This window comes from Harpia harpyja, chromosome 10 (genome assembly GCF_026419915.1).
Source record: "Harpia harpyja isolate bHarHar1 chromosome 10, bHarHar1 primary haplotype, whole genome shotgun sequence".
Classification (NCBI taxonomy): domain Eukaryota; kingdom Metazoa; phylum Chordata; class Aves; order Accipitriformes; family Accipitridae; genus Harpia; species Harpia harpyja.
The window spans coordinates 40,001,295-40,016,865 of NC_068949.1; the positions used below are offsets into that span (position 1 = coordinate 40,001,295).

Below are 15,571 nucleotides of genomic sequence, written 5' to 3' on the forward strand. Positions count from 1 at the left end.
CAGAAGATAGTTTCTACGGCAATGCAACTTATCCAACTTCTTCAAAATAGAGAAACAGGACTCTTTAGGGAAAAAGTGAAAGAAAAGCAAAGCAACACACCCACTGCCAGTCAATATTGATTTATTATTACAGCTAGAGATGTGCTACATTGTTTTCAAGCAGTACAACATTTCACCTTTTTTTCCTGGAGACAGATTCAAGCAAATAAGCAATGCTTTAAATGACAGAAGACTGTCATTAAGCTCCAGTAAATATGCTTTTGGGGTTCAAGTTTTTACCATCTCCCAAGCAGAATGAAAGTTCTTCATGCTTGTTACTGCTATGTGGCTGCACTGCATCTTTGACTATATGCAGGATTAAAATGGCACATATTTACATTCAAGTTATAGTGCATTTACACACAAAAAATGGAGATTTTTAAAAATTTTTTACTTGTTACATTCATCTCTTCCTCTGCAAAATCCATTAGAAACCACATATCAAAATTCTGTTTTCTGTATTGTCCCCACTGTTTCTAACTCATTACAGAATTTAATTCTTTCATGTGAGAAAAGAAAATGTGGGACACTTTCTGGTCCAAAACTAGTTAAGGAAAAAGGAAAAACCCAGTGGAAGACAACTGTATTTTGTGTACTTGTTGTATTCAGGAAGAAGACTAGTGGTCGCAGAAATTCATGTAACTGAAGTTGCAAAAGGGGGGGGGGGGGGGGGAAAGCCTTAGTTTTTACCCTTCTTTTTAAAGCACGACAAGGGAGTCAGTAAATATTTCAACATTTAATTTCTTCTTAAACATGAGAAAATGAGACCTTTGATTTGATTTTTTTTAATATAATCACAGCTGCTTTACTAATGTCTTCAGTTTATGGTAACTAAGTTTTGTCCACATATTTGAGCGTTTATGTATGCACTTTCTCAAAATATTCTTTAGAAGCTTCTGGGCTTGGCTTGATCTGTCAAGAAACAAAAGTTTAGTTATTATATGCTATAACTAAGATTAAAAAAATTACAGATTTAGCACTTTATCCAAGAAAATCCATGCATACTTTATAAAAACAATAGGTTATTTCCGTTTCTGCACTTGGTTGAAAGATGAAAGCCTAAATGATGTACAAGCTCCTACTTGCAAATTTCAAGTATATGATACGTTTTTCCTGCTAAATATCCAGACGGGCATTAAATAAGTAAAAAATCTGAAGACAACTGGTGGAGAGTGCAAGTCAAATTGAGAGTTTTGAATACAATTCATGCCTTCTAAAAGGAAATCAGTGACTTTCTTCACAGAAATCACTCACTCAGTATCATACAAATAGACTGAATTGGTCCAACCGATAAAAGCCTCAGATTTAGACAACAGGCACAGATTCAGTCAAGCACCTCACCTCAAAGTGGTTCTCAGCCCTTCAGACATGCAGAAACATGCCAGTGTCTATATTTAGAAAGTGATATTTAGCAGACACTTACTGTAGGGGAGTCTGGAGTCCAGTTTGCCGGGCAAACCTCTCCATGTGTTTCCACATACTGGAATGCTTTCACCAAACGGAGGGTCTCTTCCACACTACGACCGACGGGGAGATCATTGATACTCAGATGCTTGATGATCCCATTTGGATCAATGATGAAGAGACCTCTGTAATTGAGCAAGAATTTAGGGAATGCAAATCATGTTCCAAGACCAAACACAAGAAACTGGATGAACTATTTCAGCAAGGTAGTTATTCTTAGATGCACATACCAGAGTTAGGAGTAGCAATACAGCGTTTGACAATATTGTTTGTTAGTGAAGTGATCAAAAGCCAAGAACCAGTCAACTGGTATGGTGTCGTGAAATTACAAAGTATACATAAAGACTATTAAATTGAGACAGATGTATAACAAAGGTATAACTTCTAATTCCACCTATGTTTCAAAGTTGATAGCTGGCATCTTTCCCCTGTCTTTTTGACAGGAAAATCTGAAGTTATTGAGTGAAGAGCTGCTTATGCATTAAGCTACTAAATTAAATCCTGTTGCATATAAACATTTGTGAAAAACAAAAGTCCCAGTTGTACCACACTAATTAACTTAATTTGTCAACAAACAAATGTCAGAAGTTCCTGATTCAAAGAGATCAGGAACCGAAGGTCTACAGAAGACTCCTACCCAATGCAGTGTTTCTCAGGGACCACTATTTGCTTTTAATAAGTATTCCCATAGTGGAGAAGGAAATGTTCATTTTTTTATTCTAGATAATTATGGGATTGACTGTAGTGGCCTCTAGGACAACCACTTTAGAAACTTCTCACGCAGAAATTAAGGCAGTCTCTTCTCCTTCAGAAGAAAGAAAACAAACAAACATAAAAAAGGGACAGACCTAAATTGTGAAAAAATGTAAAAAATTGTACAATGGTCTTCTATCCTACTCGTTTTCCTTAGTGACACAGAGTTCTCCCACTCACTCAGAGCAGAATAGCTGGCTTTCCCCTGCATGCATTCTCAGAGAGGCCTGGAACCACCCTCAACTTAATGGCCATAATGGCCATGTGCCCTTTTCCTAGGGTGGGATCCAGCAGAAGTTCTGCAGAAAAAGTAACATCTTACAGTCTTCATTTGATCCTTGTGCAGTTTCCCCTGCAGGAGGAGACAGTACGGCTCATGTTGTTTTAGACTGGGTTGTGTCGTAACTGAGTTATCGGCAATCATGCGTTACCTTAGTGCTATGCCAGGTCCTTCTAGTAGCACCCCATAATCACGGGAGATTTGTTTTGTGAGGTCTGACAGAACTGGAATATTCATTTTGCCCAAACCGCCGCTCTAGAAGACAAAGTAAGATTCCATTTTGTTACAAAATGCTTTTTTGGATTGTCTTTCTGGAGTTGCTGGATACAGTGCTCTTGAAGGTATACTAACAACAAAACATATTCATGCCATTTGCTCCATGAAAGGAACCACAGGGGGTTGGGGGGGGGGTTGTTGTTTGGTTGGTTTTGTTTTGTTTGTTGGGTTTTTTTTAAACTAGTCAGGCACATTTGGCTTCTTTGGTACATGAAAACTTCTTTTGCACCAAGCATTTTAGAATTGCATATTTTGGTGGTAAAAAACTACCTATGACAACAGTCATAAACTTTCAGGAAGATTTCCCTTGTACCCTATTCAGGAGCTTTGAATACAAGAATTTCTACTGCATATTTAAGTGTTCAAAATTAAACAAGATGAATATGGCAGGGAGAGAAGGGAAAACAAACCTGCGTACTATGAACAGACAAAACTCAAGGCTTCTAACAGCCACACTAGGTATGTCAGAGTTCTTCTGCTCTCTATATACTGTATGTACTATTTTTTTTTCCTCCCCCAAATCAATTTAAATACTATTTGGAGAGTCAACTAAGATTTCTTTCAGTTTTGCAACATAGTGGAACTGTGAGAGAGATAAGCTCTCTATCCTTGAAACAAGCCCAGAGTTTGTTAGCTTTTCTATTCCTGGCATCATCAGTGAATCATTGTGTAATCTCAGTCACTCAGACCCTGATCCTGCAAACGCTTGCCTGCAATCAAGTTCTCATACACAGAGCTTTGAACACAGATGTCGGAGAAACCAAGGCCTTAGTTTCTCCGGGTGTCGGTTTCCTGTCTGCGCCACCATGGAATTCTTTCCACCCTTCGCAGGGCATTTTGCTACACGTGCACCGAGCAGTGCCTGACCGGCATACACTGAAAAGCTTTCACATAAAGCGGTGAAGTCAGTCCACAATCACATTTCAGAGCTTTGAAGAAAGCACACAGAAAATTAAATACTTTTGATAGGCTCAGCCAAGCCGTATTGAATCTAGGAAACTCTTCTCCCTCCCCTGTATGTTACAACAGCAGAGCTATGCACCTGAAGGCACCCCAGTCTGCAAGCACTGCTGCAGACTGCTGCCCGCACGACCCCATGGGTAACGACTGATGGCTCAGGCGCTTCTGCACCTTCCTGTGATGCTTCTGACTCTCTACAACTAACCAAACTAGTGAGATGCTTTACGTGATCAAAAGCACGTATTTTTATATACATCTGAAAGAGACTCCTCTCCAGTAAAAGGCCGTCTTTATCACTTTCTTTCCCTGAAGAAAGCCGAGGACATCCGTTTGTATTGCAAAAGCAGAACCATTTCAGCAAATGAGAGTTAATAATACCAGTGCTCCAACAAACTGGTTATTATTCTGCTTCCATTCTGAAGCCACCGCTGTTAGGTATTGGTTAACAATAATGACTAAACAGCTGCTGTTCATTTTCTGTGATGGTGCACACAAACCATCAGCTGTAACAAGCAGCTCAGGTGACATGTATACTGAGTATTTGTCTTTCAAGATAAACATACAACAATATGATGTAACCTACAAGACTATCAAGAGAGCAAAACAAAGATGAAAAAAACCCCACAAATATTAAAGAAAAGCGCAAGAAATTCTGACCTCAATCTTTGTTTATGTCATCAAAGGTAGAAGTCAATCGCTTCACGTATCACTTTAGGCAGTCTACAGAAATTGGTGTTTTCACAATTGTTTATTCAACTCTTCTCAGGAGCTCTTGTGAAAAGAAAACAAACCAACAGAGAAAGCCCCAAACAGCTGCTCAATTCATACCTTTCGTGGCGTATTTATCCAGGCCAGATGACAAAAATGAGAATCCACAGAAACTGCCACCACGTCACAGTTCACATCATGAAATTCATTTGCTTTGTTGCTGAAAGCCACAATTTCTGTGGGGCAGACAAAGGTGCTGGGTGGGAAGAGAGAACAGGTTGTAATGATTCTGCAATCTTTTCACAGAATTTTTTAGAAAAGACTCTTGTGTCTGTTTCTAGGCACTAATGCAACAGAGCATTTTCTTTAGCCTGATAACTTTAACCATGTTTCCTGCTCAAAATTAGTTTCAGTCAGTCTCAAAGCAACAGCCATAGCCACCTCGCTGGCATACTGGTTTCCAACTCTCAGTTCTACACAGACTTTGGAGAGATGGAGAAACTGTCTCTGCTAGACACTCTCTAGACAGAGAGTTCTTGGAAACTATAGCAGAAAGGACTGCAAGTTAAATCCTCCCGCACGTGCCCAAATACACCAGGATGCTCTTGGTGATTCAAGTGTTCTGGACAGGCGCAGCCCCATCTGTTCACCTTTTGCTTTGGAGCCGTCCAGCTGCAGTTCTGCTGGCCCAGCTGCTTAAAAGGAGAGTCTCCAACGCGACCCCGCGCTGCAAGGCAATGCCCTCACCCCTGGGATCTGACTGTACGGGGAACCACGCTTGCAAGGCCACGTCTACCTCCTGAAGCAGTCCCGGCAGCTAGAAGATGCTCTCCAGCCACCAGATCCACTGCTTTAAAACACAGTGGCCGTTTGCCCCCAAGTCTTATCTCTCACGCTCTAGAAACAGACACATCTGCCTTGCAAGACTACCCCAAATGAGGTAAAAACAGCCACTTCAGACAGCGATGACCTGCAGCACTTCTGATGACCTTCAGCAAGGCAGAAGGCCCATGCGAAAGGGGAGAAACCCGCACTCACAAGTCCAGGGGGTAGAAGAAGAGAACCAGGTATTTCCCCTTGAAATCATCCAGGCTCAGCTCCTTGAACTCTCCGTTAACAACGGCCGTTCCTTTAAAAAACGGGGCGTGTTGTGTAACGGCTGGAGCAAACCGCGACGAGCCTGCGGGGGGGGGAGAGAAAACAGAGCTGAGGGCCGCCCAGCCGAGCCCCGGGGCCGGGCCGGATCGGGCCGAGCCGCCTCCTCCTCCTCCTCCCGGTCGCAGCCACAAGGTCGGCCGGGGCCGGCGGAGACGTTCCCGCCGCCTGGCCCGGGGCGAGCCCCGAGGCGGGTGTGCGCGTCCCCGCCGCCCTTCCCCGCGCTTACCGAGGCTGAACTGGCGGCGGGCGCAGGGCAGGGGCCGCGCCGTCAGCCTCCTCCCGGCGACGGCGGCAGCGGGCACCTGCGGGGAGAGAGGGAGGGTCAGAGGGGCCGGGGGTTGAGGCGCGGGGGCGGCCGGGGAGGGTCCCTCACTCACCGCGCTCCGCAGGAACCTTCCCAGCGCGGCCGCCATGTTGAGCGCCTCACAGGCGGGCGGAGCCGGGCGCTGCGAGGGACGGGGCGGCTCCGGGTCCGCCCCCGCCGGGAGGGCTGCCGCCGGCCGGCCGTGTCTCACCCCCGCCCCGGCCGGCCTCCTTCCTCCCGGCAGCGGTTCGTGATTCGGGACGGGGCGATGAGAGGGACCTGCCCTGGGCTCAGCCTGTGGGCGCCGCCGGTCGTCGGTCCCCGTGCTGAGGCGGGGGGGGGGGGGGGGAGGTTTGGTGTGGGATTCCCGCTGACGGGACTGTCTGTGGGAGCGAGTTCTGGTGTGTGCGGATACAGACCGAAACGGAGCGAACAGCGTGGAAACCTCCCAGGCACGCAAACTCTTCACGTGCCGTTGGCGCTGACTTTATCGGACTCGCTCAGATTATAGCTGTTAATTAAGCAATTACGGTGCGATAGCCGCGTGCCTGCTTAGCTCTTCTGGGCTGTGAGCTGATGCAAACCAAAGTCATTACCTAATTTCCCACACGGGCAGTGCTGCGTTAAGCTGAATGTATGTGGCTTCCGTCTGCTCTGGAGGTTTGTCCCAGTTCCCTTGGCTGCACGGACCATCACCAGTCACCCCCAGTTCCCTTGGCTGCATGGACCATCACTGGAGAACCACCAGTTCCCTTGGCTGCACGGACCATCACTGGAGAACCACCGGCCCAGCCCTAGGAAGAGCAGTTAGGGCACTCATTTGCTCTAGGGGAGGTAGGAGAGTCATAAAAAACCCCATCACAGGCCTCCTGTCTCCTGCCAGATGAAAGCAAGTGCAGGAAGGGTGTACAGCTGGTGGAAGAGACCAGACCTGAGATCTGTAAGTCTTTCTGTTGCCCTGAAGCTGGGGTCTCCAGAGAGTCTGCTGTTGAAGCCCAGGCCCCTGCAACTGGAGCTAACGGAGCTACTCTGACAGTCAGTCAAGCAGTACAAGGTTTTCTCAGGCTATTTTTGTTGACTACACGATGGTGGCAGCAACAGAGATCACCTTCACCAAGAAGTGCCAGCTGCCTGCCCTGTTTAGGCCATGTGCTTTGGAGCTGCACAAGCGGTGTGCACAACCCAGAGTACTGAAAATCAAACAAACACTCCCTAAAAGTCCATTAATATTTATAAATATCCACAGCCTTTTACGAAGGGGAGATCCCATCTTGTGAGCTAGAGAGAAGTCTGGCTCCACTGGCAGGATAAGCTCAGCCATCAGCATCTGGGGCCAAAGCCAAAGGCACATGGAGCAACATCAGCTACATCCCAGGCCCCTGGGATGAGCTCAGTGGATGCTGAATCTGTATTTCTGAACAAATTAGCAAACTTATTCCTGGTACCGATCCGGTTGGCATGGTCTGGTCACCTCTGCAATAGTAAACTCTCTGAGCCTTCAAGAGAGGGAGGTTGTGTGCAACCTGCCTGTTAGGGGTGGTCGCTAGCCAGTATTAACTCTCTACTATGCCCAAGAACCGTTTGGGGCAGTGTAAGTCAGTGTTGTCCAAAAGTATGCTGAGATCTTTCTGAGCATTTAACATCATCACCAGTTTCAGTTGCTGGTACCTTTCTGTGGCACTCCTGAATTTATTAATCCAGATGTAGCCAATGACAGCTGGAAATGTGGCTCTGATAACCTTCTCAAAAACTGTAGTTCCCAGAAGAGCACACAGAATAATGTTATCTACTCATACATGCACAGACATACTGCGTGGCTGGCTGGGCTTGTGATGAAGATGGAGGTGTTCTGCACAAGGGTGCAAGGGATGAACTGTTCCTATAGCCATGGTGAGATGAGGGGGAAGAAAATGTGGACGCTAAAGGATACAGGTACCCCAGTATGGGGTCCACCCGCATAGTAGTCTAACTGCTTCCTGCATCCACTGATTTCCTCGAATTCAAATAGATTTCGCTATTGCTTTTGATTTTGAAGCTGTTCCCTCCAGGCTCAACAACCGCTAACAAGCTCTGAGTGTGCATCTGAGCATGTGTGCGTAGGTGTGCGCAAGTGCAGTGCTGGGTCAGTGAACTATCAGGTTCTGAGTTAAGCAACCTTCCATACCCCTTGCTTCTCATTAGCGCTTCGTTAAGGGAAACCTGAAGGTGTGTGAGAGAGAAGTTCAGTTTTGACTCTTGCTGATGAACCAGTGCTGCTTGAAAGTGCCAGCTGGATGGGGACTCTGCTGGGAAGGTTGCTGGCTGAGCAAGGGGGGGCTGGCTGACCTACTCAGCTTATTTGCATGTCTGTTGCCTGAAAGTTAGGGGCATTCTTGCTTAAAAACCCCTCAAAGCCTAAAAGTGGAAGTGAGTAAACTATTTGTATGTTTAGAAAATATGACAGATAGCAGTGTGGGTGAGCCATGCTGTAGCCTGCAGCCCTGGAGATGGAGAGGGAAGGAGCGGTTGTTGAGACATGTGTCTGCAGTAGAGGTGTGGGAGGTCTTCGTGTCACTGCTGAGGGCTGCCAGTGGAGCAGTGAGCAGTGGAGCTGAGCCCAGGACACCTGCAGAGCAGTGACTGTCGGTGAAGAGTAGCAAAGAAACATCAACCATTGCCTGGGCCCATTCCCTTAATAGCAGTGCAGAATGGCACGTCTGCATTCACGTCTGCCGGACTGGCACATCCCCTCGAATGGAGAGACTTACTTGCCCAGCCGAGTCCCATGCTGCTGGGCAGCAATTTGTGCACCCAGGGACGGCTGGGCCACAGCGGTTCCTTTCCCTCAGCTGTGGGAGCTGTATTGTGGCAGCAAGAAAAGGGCTATTGCTAGGATTTCCTGAGGATGGTTGTCTCACCCACAGATGATTATTCACAACTTCTAAGTTGATGTATTCTAAAACGATGTCCTTTCTCCCTCCCCGGAAAGTTGTATTTGTTTAAAACTCTTTGTTTAAACGCTTGGCTTGCAGGTGGGGAAATATTGCTCATGCTTTGTTATGAAGGCAGCGCAATTCAGCTTCTCAGACTTCTGGGCAAGAGCTTGAACTACTGCCATTTAACAGGGGGGTTATTTTCCATTTTGCTTTTTACTGGGCATCCCTACCATTTGAAGATCGACCTCGTCACTGCCAAAGAATACCTGGCGAAAGAGTTGTTCCTTTTTCCTCAGCTCTGGCTCTGGCACAGGCTAGAGCAGCTGCTAAACCCCGTTCTTCTTGCCATACAAAGGTCAAAATAAATCTACCGAGCGGTACCATATGTGCATCTTTTTCCAAATCTTGTTGGTTGTCTGCTTTGCCGTCTCCCACAGGCTTTCACCTGGCCGGATGAGCCCCAGTCTCGTATCTCATCCTGCAGCGAGGGAGTGCTTGTTCATACTGGTGCAGTGCAAGCTCAGTAGTGGACGGACATGTTTGCATGTGAAGGGTTAGAGTCTTTAAGCCTGATTCAAACTGAGACATCTGAAGTTGGTGAAAGACTCTCCAGGAATTTCAGCAGACTCTAGGGAGAAGTTTGTATTGCTACAAGGTGCAGAGCAGTGCATAAGGCGCTTGAACGGATAATGGGAGATGTAAATTTTATTTTTGGTTAGGGTACTTATCTGCCTGCTCTCACCTTGTGCGTCTTTTTTCCTATCTGGGAATAAGTAAATATGCCTTTCTGGTGAAAAACTCTGAGGTCTGTTGATAAAAAGTGCTAGATAATGCTTGTGTGTTGTTACCATTATTGTTTTGTGAGAGCTAGGTTCTAAAGAGCTCTTTGAAAGAATGTCATTAACACAACCAAATATTAGTGAAGGAGTAGTCGCTTCTCTCTAAACTTGATGAAAGGGGTAAGCAAATCCCAAATCAGATCTGCTGCCGTGGGTCATTAAATGGCAGATTCTGTGCAGAGTACGGGATGTGTACATCTGCTTGTTTAAAAAATAAAATCTGCTCATCTTCTAGAAGGTTATTTTATTCCATGTGCTCAAATGCTGTAACAATCATTTGTCCTCTACCTTGAGGAAATAGATAACTGAAAAAAAGATTTGGAAATGGAAAGAAACGAGGGACGCATAAACATTTTTATCTAAACCAAAGCAAAAAGTTTGCTTTAGACAACACGATGCATCACCCCATGGCTGTTGGTAGATGGCAGCCTCTGTCCTTACGCAAAGGGGCTCTGTAAAAGGTTACAGCTGCCTGCAAATGCTTTCTCATAGGCCTGTGTGCTCCCACCTGCTGATAGCGAATCTCAGCAGGAGGCAAAAGAATTTGCCCGTTTGTAGCAATAAGTTTCAGAAGGAATTCCAAACATAATCCAGCTTAGAGCTAACCATGAACAGGCTTTACGGCATTAATTGCGTGTTATACCATGGATTTAGGAGATAGGTGCTGTTAGGGTATGTTTCCAATTGATAAGTATAGGCAAAAGCCTTTTCGACATCTGGTGCACTGGGGGTCTTATCCTGACATTTCCAGCAGGCGGTACTGAGGCCAAGTGGTTTTCCTCTGGTGGCAGGATAAAACTGGGTGTGTTGCTGCTGTGTTTCTGGCTGGAGCTGCGTGAGCCCACCCTGCCGATGACTCATCCCTTAGAGTGGCTCAGAATATCACACTCTGCCTTGCTGCTTTCCTATTCCTATTACACTGATGCATTCGGGTCTCGCACGGTGTTGGCGTTTCATTTACAAACCTCTCTTTTCCCATAAAGGAAAGATGGCTGCCAGCCCTGCTTTACCCTGATGTTCAGCACTCAAAAAGGGTTTTTTTCTGGGCCTTTCCTGGATGACTTCAGATGAAGATTTTTTTAGAAAGCAGAACAACCAAACACATTAAGCACCTTAGAAAGCACATTTTTCAGAGTTTTTTGGTAGCCTCTCCTTTTTTTTTTTTTCCTTCCAAAATTGGCTGCTTCTGCATATGATTCAGACTAAATTTTCCCTTCTCTCCCAGCAAGCACTGAATCAGGATTTTTAGGCCAGCAAAAAAGGATCTTCCTTCCCTGCCACCCTGTCTTTCGAGTCCATGCTTGAGTATTTCAGCATCAGAGTTTATGACAGTGAGTAGAGTAAGACAAGCAGTGGAACAGACTCACAGGTCTCCTGTTTCTTTCTCCCTCACTCACAGAGAACCTGACTGCTCCATTAAATCAGGTGTGGACATACCTTGAAGTTAAAGGGCTGTGTTGTCACAAGAGAAAATGGATATAAATAAATCTACCTCTTCCTAATATTTTTTTCTTTTTGTTGTTTTTGTGAACCGGGTGTTCCAGGTGACACAAAAATGAAGATACCAACAGCTATAAAGAAATCATGAGGCAAGACTCCAAAGTGGGTTTTGCAAAGACCAATTGACGGACTTTAAGGCAAGTAGGTCTGTGCAGTGGCACTTGCTCTGGCATCCGATGGGGAGCCACATCCTTGAAAGGGGCCATCCATCTGAGGCTTGCGCTGAAGCAGCCCCTTGTCATCCATCAGTGGTATATTCAGGCTTAAAAAACTGTAGTAGAAAAGAGAGATGCGGTGAGGACTGATTGTCTTGATTTTGTTTTTCAAAGTAGGGCATTGTGTTAGCGAGCACACTTCCTTCCGTCCTAGTGCACCACATAGACTGAGATTTGTTGGAAACAAATTTTGTTTCATTAAATACTGTAAGAATCATGAAGAAAACCCACTCCGTTGTTCTTACCGATAAACGTGACGTCAGAATTGCTGCCCTCTGTGTAGATGTGTAACTAAGACAAACGTGTTATTGCAGAATCTCAGTAATCTGGTAGCAGAGCTCAGCTTTCCACTCCCTGCACTCAGCCACATTTACGTTATGTGACTGCTCCTAGTCCACTTCAATGCAAAGTCATCCAGCTTAGTTGAAATAACCACTCTGGCAGCCGCACAACACTCTGCTCAGTTGCTGCCCCGGTTTCTGAAGGGACTGTGTAACTGTGCCTTTGGTTGCCAGAACGTGAAGTGCTTCAGAGCTGCGCCGTTCATGAACACTAGGTAGCTCCATGGGATTTCCAAACACCGTATAGATCCGTTGTAACTCTTTTGATAAACCTATTTACCCTTTCAAGAATTAAATAAACATTCACACAGTATACAGCGAAGACTCCAGCATGCTGGAGTCATACTTTTGTCTCACAGGGTGACACTGCAGATGACTCAGTGTATATAGAGGTACATATAGATATCAGATAAAAGAGGAGCAGTAGAGCTGTCAGGTGCCCATGCTGATTTCCAAGATCTGCCCTCTTCATTCAGGCACCTGTGTAAAAGTTGCACACCAAACACAGTCTGTGCTCCCTGCAGAGTCTCCCATGAAGGTAAATCCCTCCTCACTGAACAGCCCCATCCCGAGATGTGGCAAGCACACTGATATCCCATTGCTGTCAGCAGAAGTTAGCTCGCTGCTGCAGCACATGCTGCTTCACAAAACGGGGACTGACACACGTATGTTCATTTTTCCTTTGGAGAGAGGAGTTGCTTGTAGCATTAAAAACATTGTATGCAATAAAAGGTGCGTCTTCCAACATCAGCCATGTTGTGATGCTGGTGTTGTCCTTGTGATGACCGTTAGTGGGAGGCTGGGCAAGGGTGTGAAGTGCACTTACAACCTGAGCATAATTTGCTCTGTTTACAAGCGTGCATCAGTCCTTGCACAGAAGCGGTCAAACAACAAGCAGGGCAGACATTCCTTAGGAACCTCATCTCTATGCTAAGGCTCTGGTTTCCAGGAAGCAATTTTTCCCTTAAGAATTATTTAATCAGAGCAAAATCTTCCGGTACTTACAGACACAACTGCTGCTATATAGAACTTGGCATTACAAAGAAAGTAACCACAACATGGCATGGCTTCCGGAGACTGAACATTTTCTGAAGCGACAGGAGAGAGGATGTGGAAGATCGTACATAGCAGTGCCACCTGCTACGCACAGTAACTTTCAAAGTTCTAACCTTTGACACTTAATCGGGTACAAAAGGCATTTATTATAGCCATCTTATCCTAATGCCCAAGGTATTACTCATTAAATGCATTTCTCATTTATTTCCTACGTTCAGAAAATGTGTTCTAGGCAGTCTGCAAGTCCTGCTGTTGCAAGCCATTTCTGCCTGGCTGTAGAAAGAAATAAGATTGGTGCGATAAAAAAAGAAGAAAAATGAAAAAGTAGTGCCTGCGCTCCCCTTACAGGAAGGTGCATGTTCATTTGGTTCGCTTCACGTGGATTTAATCAATGGTAATACAGATGGGGGAAGTGTTAGTGAGAGTAATGGGTCGTTTTTATTCCTCTTTCTTTGCTTGACCTGCTGAATCGATCTACCCCGTTGCCAGGAAAATCAGGACCATGCTGACATGAGCATCTGTCCTATATAGACAAGAGAGAATTTATGTTGCAATCTAGCGCTTAAAATTCACAAACTTTCCACAAGTGGCTGACGTCTCACGCAGCCGCTTACCGGGATTAAAAAAAAAAAAAAAAAAAAAAAGAATAAAAAAAACCCTCGGTGCGGCAGAAAAGATGGGATTCCCTCGGGGACTCCCCCCAGATCTCCCTCCAGAAAGGCGAGAAGCCCGTGCCTCCAGCCCGAGGAGGAGGACGCGCATCCCACGGCAGGGGGACGAAGTCCGCCGGTTGCCGGCGACTCCTTCACTCGGGTGTCAGCACCTGGCAGGCGGGGACGAGCACGGAGACCCGCCGCCGCACGGCCCGGGCCGGGGAGCCCTGGGGGTCCCGCTCCGGTCCGGTCCGCTCTGGGGACCCCGGTCCGGTCCGGGGCCGCCGCCGCGGGGTGGCGCCCGGCACCAGGGGCTGCGCTGCGCCGCCGCCGTCGGGGCCGCGCCGCGGGGAGCCCCGCGCATCGCTCCGCGCATCGCTCCGCGGCCTCCCCCCCCCCCCCGCTGCGCCGAACCGGTGTCCCCCGTCCCCCCCTCCCGCCCCTGGTCGGCTCCCGCCGCCCGTCCCGCGTCCGCTCCCTGCCCCTCGGCGGGGCCGCTGCGCGTCCGCGGGGCCGGCGCCAGGTGCGTCGGGGGCCGCCCCCGGACTACACGTCCCGGCGTGCCCGGGCCCCGCGGAGCCGGCGGCGGCGGGGATGGCGCCTGCGCGGGGCTGCGGGGCCGCTCCGCGGTGCCACACCCCCGGGGGAGGGAGGCAGAGGAGCGCCCGAGCCCTCAAACCGGCGGGGAGCCCGCGGGGCGGAGGATGGAGTAGCGGGGCGAGGCGAGGCGAGGCGGGAGGCAGATCGGGCCGGGGGGGAGCGCCGCCTCCGCCGGGGGAGCGCGGAGGAGAAGGGAGGAAGGCAGGGATCATGCACGGGGGGATAAGGCGCTAGGGGCAGGAGGCGGGTGGTCGCCCGGAGACTCCGCACCTCGGGAGTGACGTCCTGCTGCAGTGCCGCCGCCTGCCTACGCTGCCCGAGCTCGTCAATGGAGCTGGAAAACATCGTTGCCAACACCGTCTTGCTGAAAGCCAGGGAAGGTGAGAGAGCGGCGGGAGTGGAGGGAGGGGGGACGACGACGACACCGGGACCGGAGCATCCTTGTCGCAGTCGCCCCTCCGCGGAGCGATGCCCGCGGGGTGCGGGCGGGCACTGGCGGGGCTGCGCGCCGGTCCCGCCGGCCGGCGGCTTTCGGGGTGCCATGTGGCCGAGCCGGCGTTGGAAAACGGCTCGGTTGGGAGAAGAGCCCCGGTGAGAAGGAAAATACCGCTTTCCCCCCGCTGTGTGCGGAGGTTTGGGAAAGGAAGTGAATGAGATTGCAGAGATTACAATTTTCACCCATCTCTTCCTTCCCCCTTCCCGCCTCCCCCCCCCCCCCCCTTTCAAATCTGGTCCCACAGATTGTGCTATTTCAGCGTCTATTGTTAAAGGTCAGCTGCAGATGCATTCATTCAAAAGGGCTTAGCAAATCTGCAAATAGCTTTCCGCGCCGTGTGGTGAGACCGGCAGGATCGTATACGCTTCAACGTACAGTCATTGCCTTATTCGGCGTTATTAGGTGATATCATGTTGCTGCAAACATGCCCCATTGTTGAGAGTCTGTTCGTCCCCAGCCGGAGCCGGGCAGGGGGACCGGGGGGCTCAGCACCACCACCCCCCCCCCGCCGCCCCAGCCCGCCGGTGCCCCGGGGAGCGGGGCCGGCCGCGGGGGGCTCGCCGAGCTGGGGCTGGGGCGGGGGGGGGCTGGCTGCCAGCCGCGGCCGTGGACGGGCAGCTGGATGCTCCGGGAGATGCCGGTGCCGCCGGCACGGAGCAGCCGTTAAAAAACACGCTCGGATGCCGGCCGCGCCGCGGGGCTCTCTTAAACACCCCCCGCGGACCCGCAAAGCCGAACCCCGATAGCCGCCAGCGGATCGCCCTCGGAGGGCTTTTTTTTGGGTTTTTTGGGTTTGTTTTTTTTTTTTCTCCTCCTTTCGGGAGGGGACGTGGTTTCCTCTCTCCGCGCAGGGCGGTGCGTGCCCGGGGGAGGATATCCTCCCGCAGCGCGGGCGCGGAGCCGGGCGCTGCCCGCCGCGGGGCCGGGGAGGGGGCTCGGGGCTTGTCCCGGTTTCCCCGCGGAGACCCCGTCCACCAGCCGGGAGCATCCCCCCCCCGCCCACCCCCGGCTGGA

General features: G+C 49.1%; 2 protein-coding genes and 1 long non-coding RNA gene across 3 annotated transcripts in view; 2 read left to right on the forward strand and 1 right to left on the reverse strand.

Annotated features, from left to right (window-relative positions):
* Window positions 1-756: 756 nt before the first annotated feature.
* On the reverse strand, window positions 757-6,070 carry PRDX3 (peroxiredoxin 3). The gene is made up of 7 exons (XM_052799720.1): window positions 6,016-6,070; window positions 5,865-5,940; window positions 5,519-5,660; window positions 4,601-4,736; window positions 2,688-2,791; window positions 1,463-1,628; window positions 757-951 (listed from the first exon to the last, which is right to left on the reverse strand). Exons 1-7 carry the CDS (start codon window positions 6,049-6,051, stop codon window positions 898-900), a joined length of 714 nt encoding a protein of 237 aa, XP_052655680.1. The 5' UTR covers window positions 6,052-6,070; the 3' UTR covers window positions 757-897.
* Window positions 6,071-12,506: 6,436 nt separating this feature from the next.
* On the forward strand, window positions 12,507-13,226 carry LOC128147137 (uncharacterized). The gene is made up of 2 exons (XR_008236942.1): window positions 12,507-12,938; window positions 13,027-13,226. It is a non-coding gene; the product is annotated as an uncharacterized LOC128147137 (long non-coding RNA).
* A 986-nt stretch (window positions 13,227-14,212) lies between these two features.
* The window catches only part of GRK5 (G protein-coupled receptor kinase 5), a 162,094-nt gene continuing 160,735 nt past the window's right edge, over window positions 14,213-15,571 (forward strand). The window contains exon 1 of the mRNA XM_052798658.1: window positions 14,213-14,441. Within this exon, the coding sequence (XP_052654618.1) occupies window positions 14,390-14,441 (52 nt within the window). The 5' untranslated portion in view covers window positions 14,213-14,389. The remainder of the gene's footprint in view (window positions 14,442-15,571) is intronic.

What these genes read in the sequence shown, in the direction of transcription:
- PRDX3 (XM_052799720.1), bottom strand. Translation starts at nt 6,051, where the DNA reads ATGGCGGCCGCGCTGGGAAGGTTCCTGCGGAGCGCG. An exon ending in CCGCCGCCAGTTCAGCCTCG is followed by an intron (nt 5,661 to 5,864) that starts GTAAGCGCGGGG and finishes CCCCCCCCGCAG; the next exon opens with GCTCGTCGCGGTTTGCTCCA. An exon ending in TTCTTCTACCCCCTGGACTT is followed by an intron (nt 4,737 to 5,518) that starts GTGAGTGCGGGT and finishes CTTCCCACCCAG; the next exon opens with CACCTTTGTCTGCCCCACAG.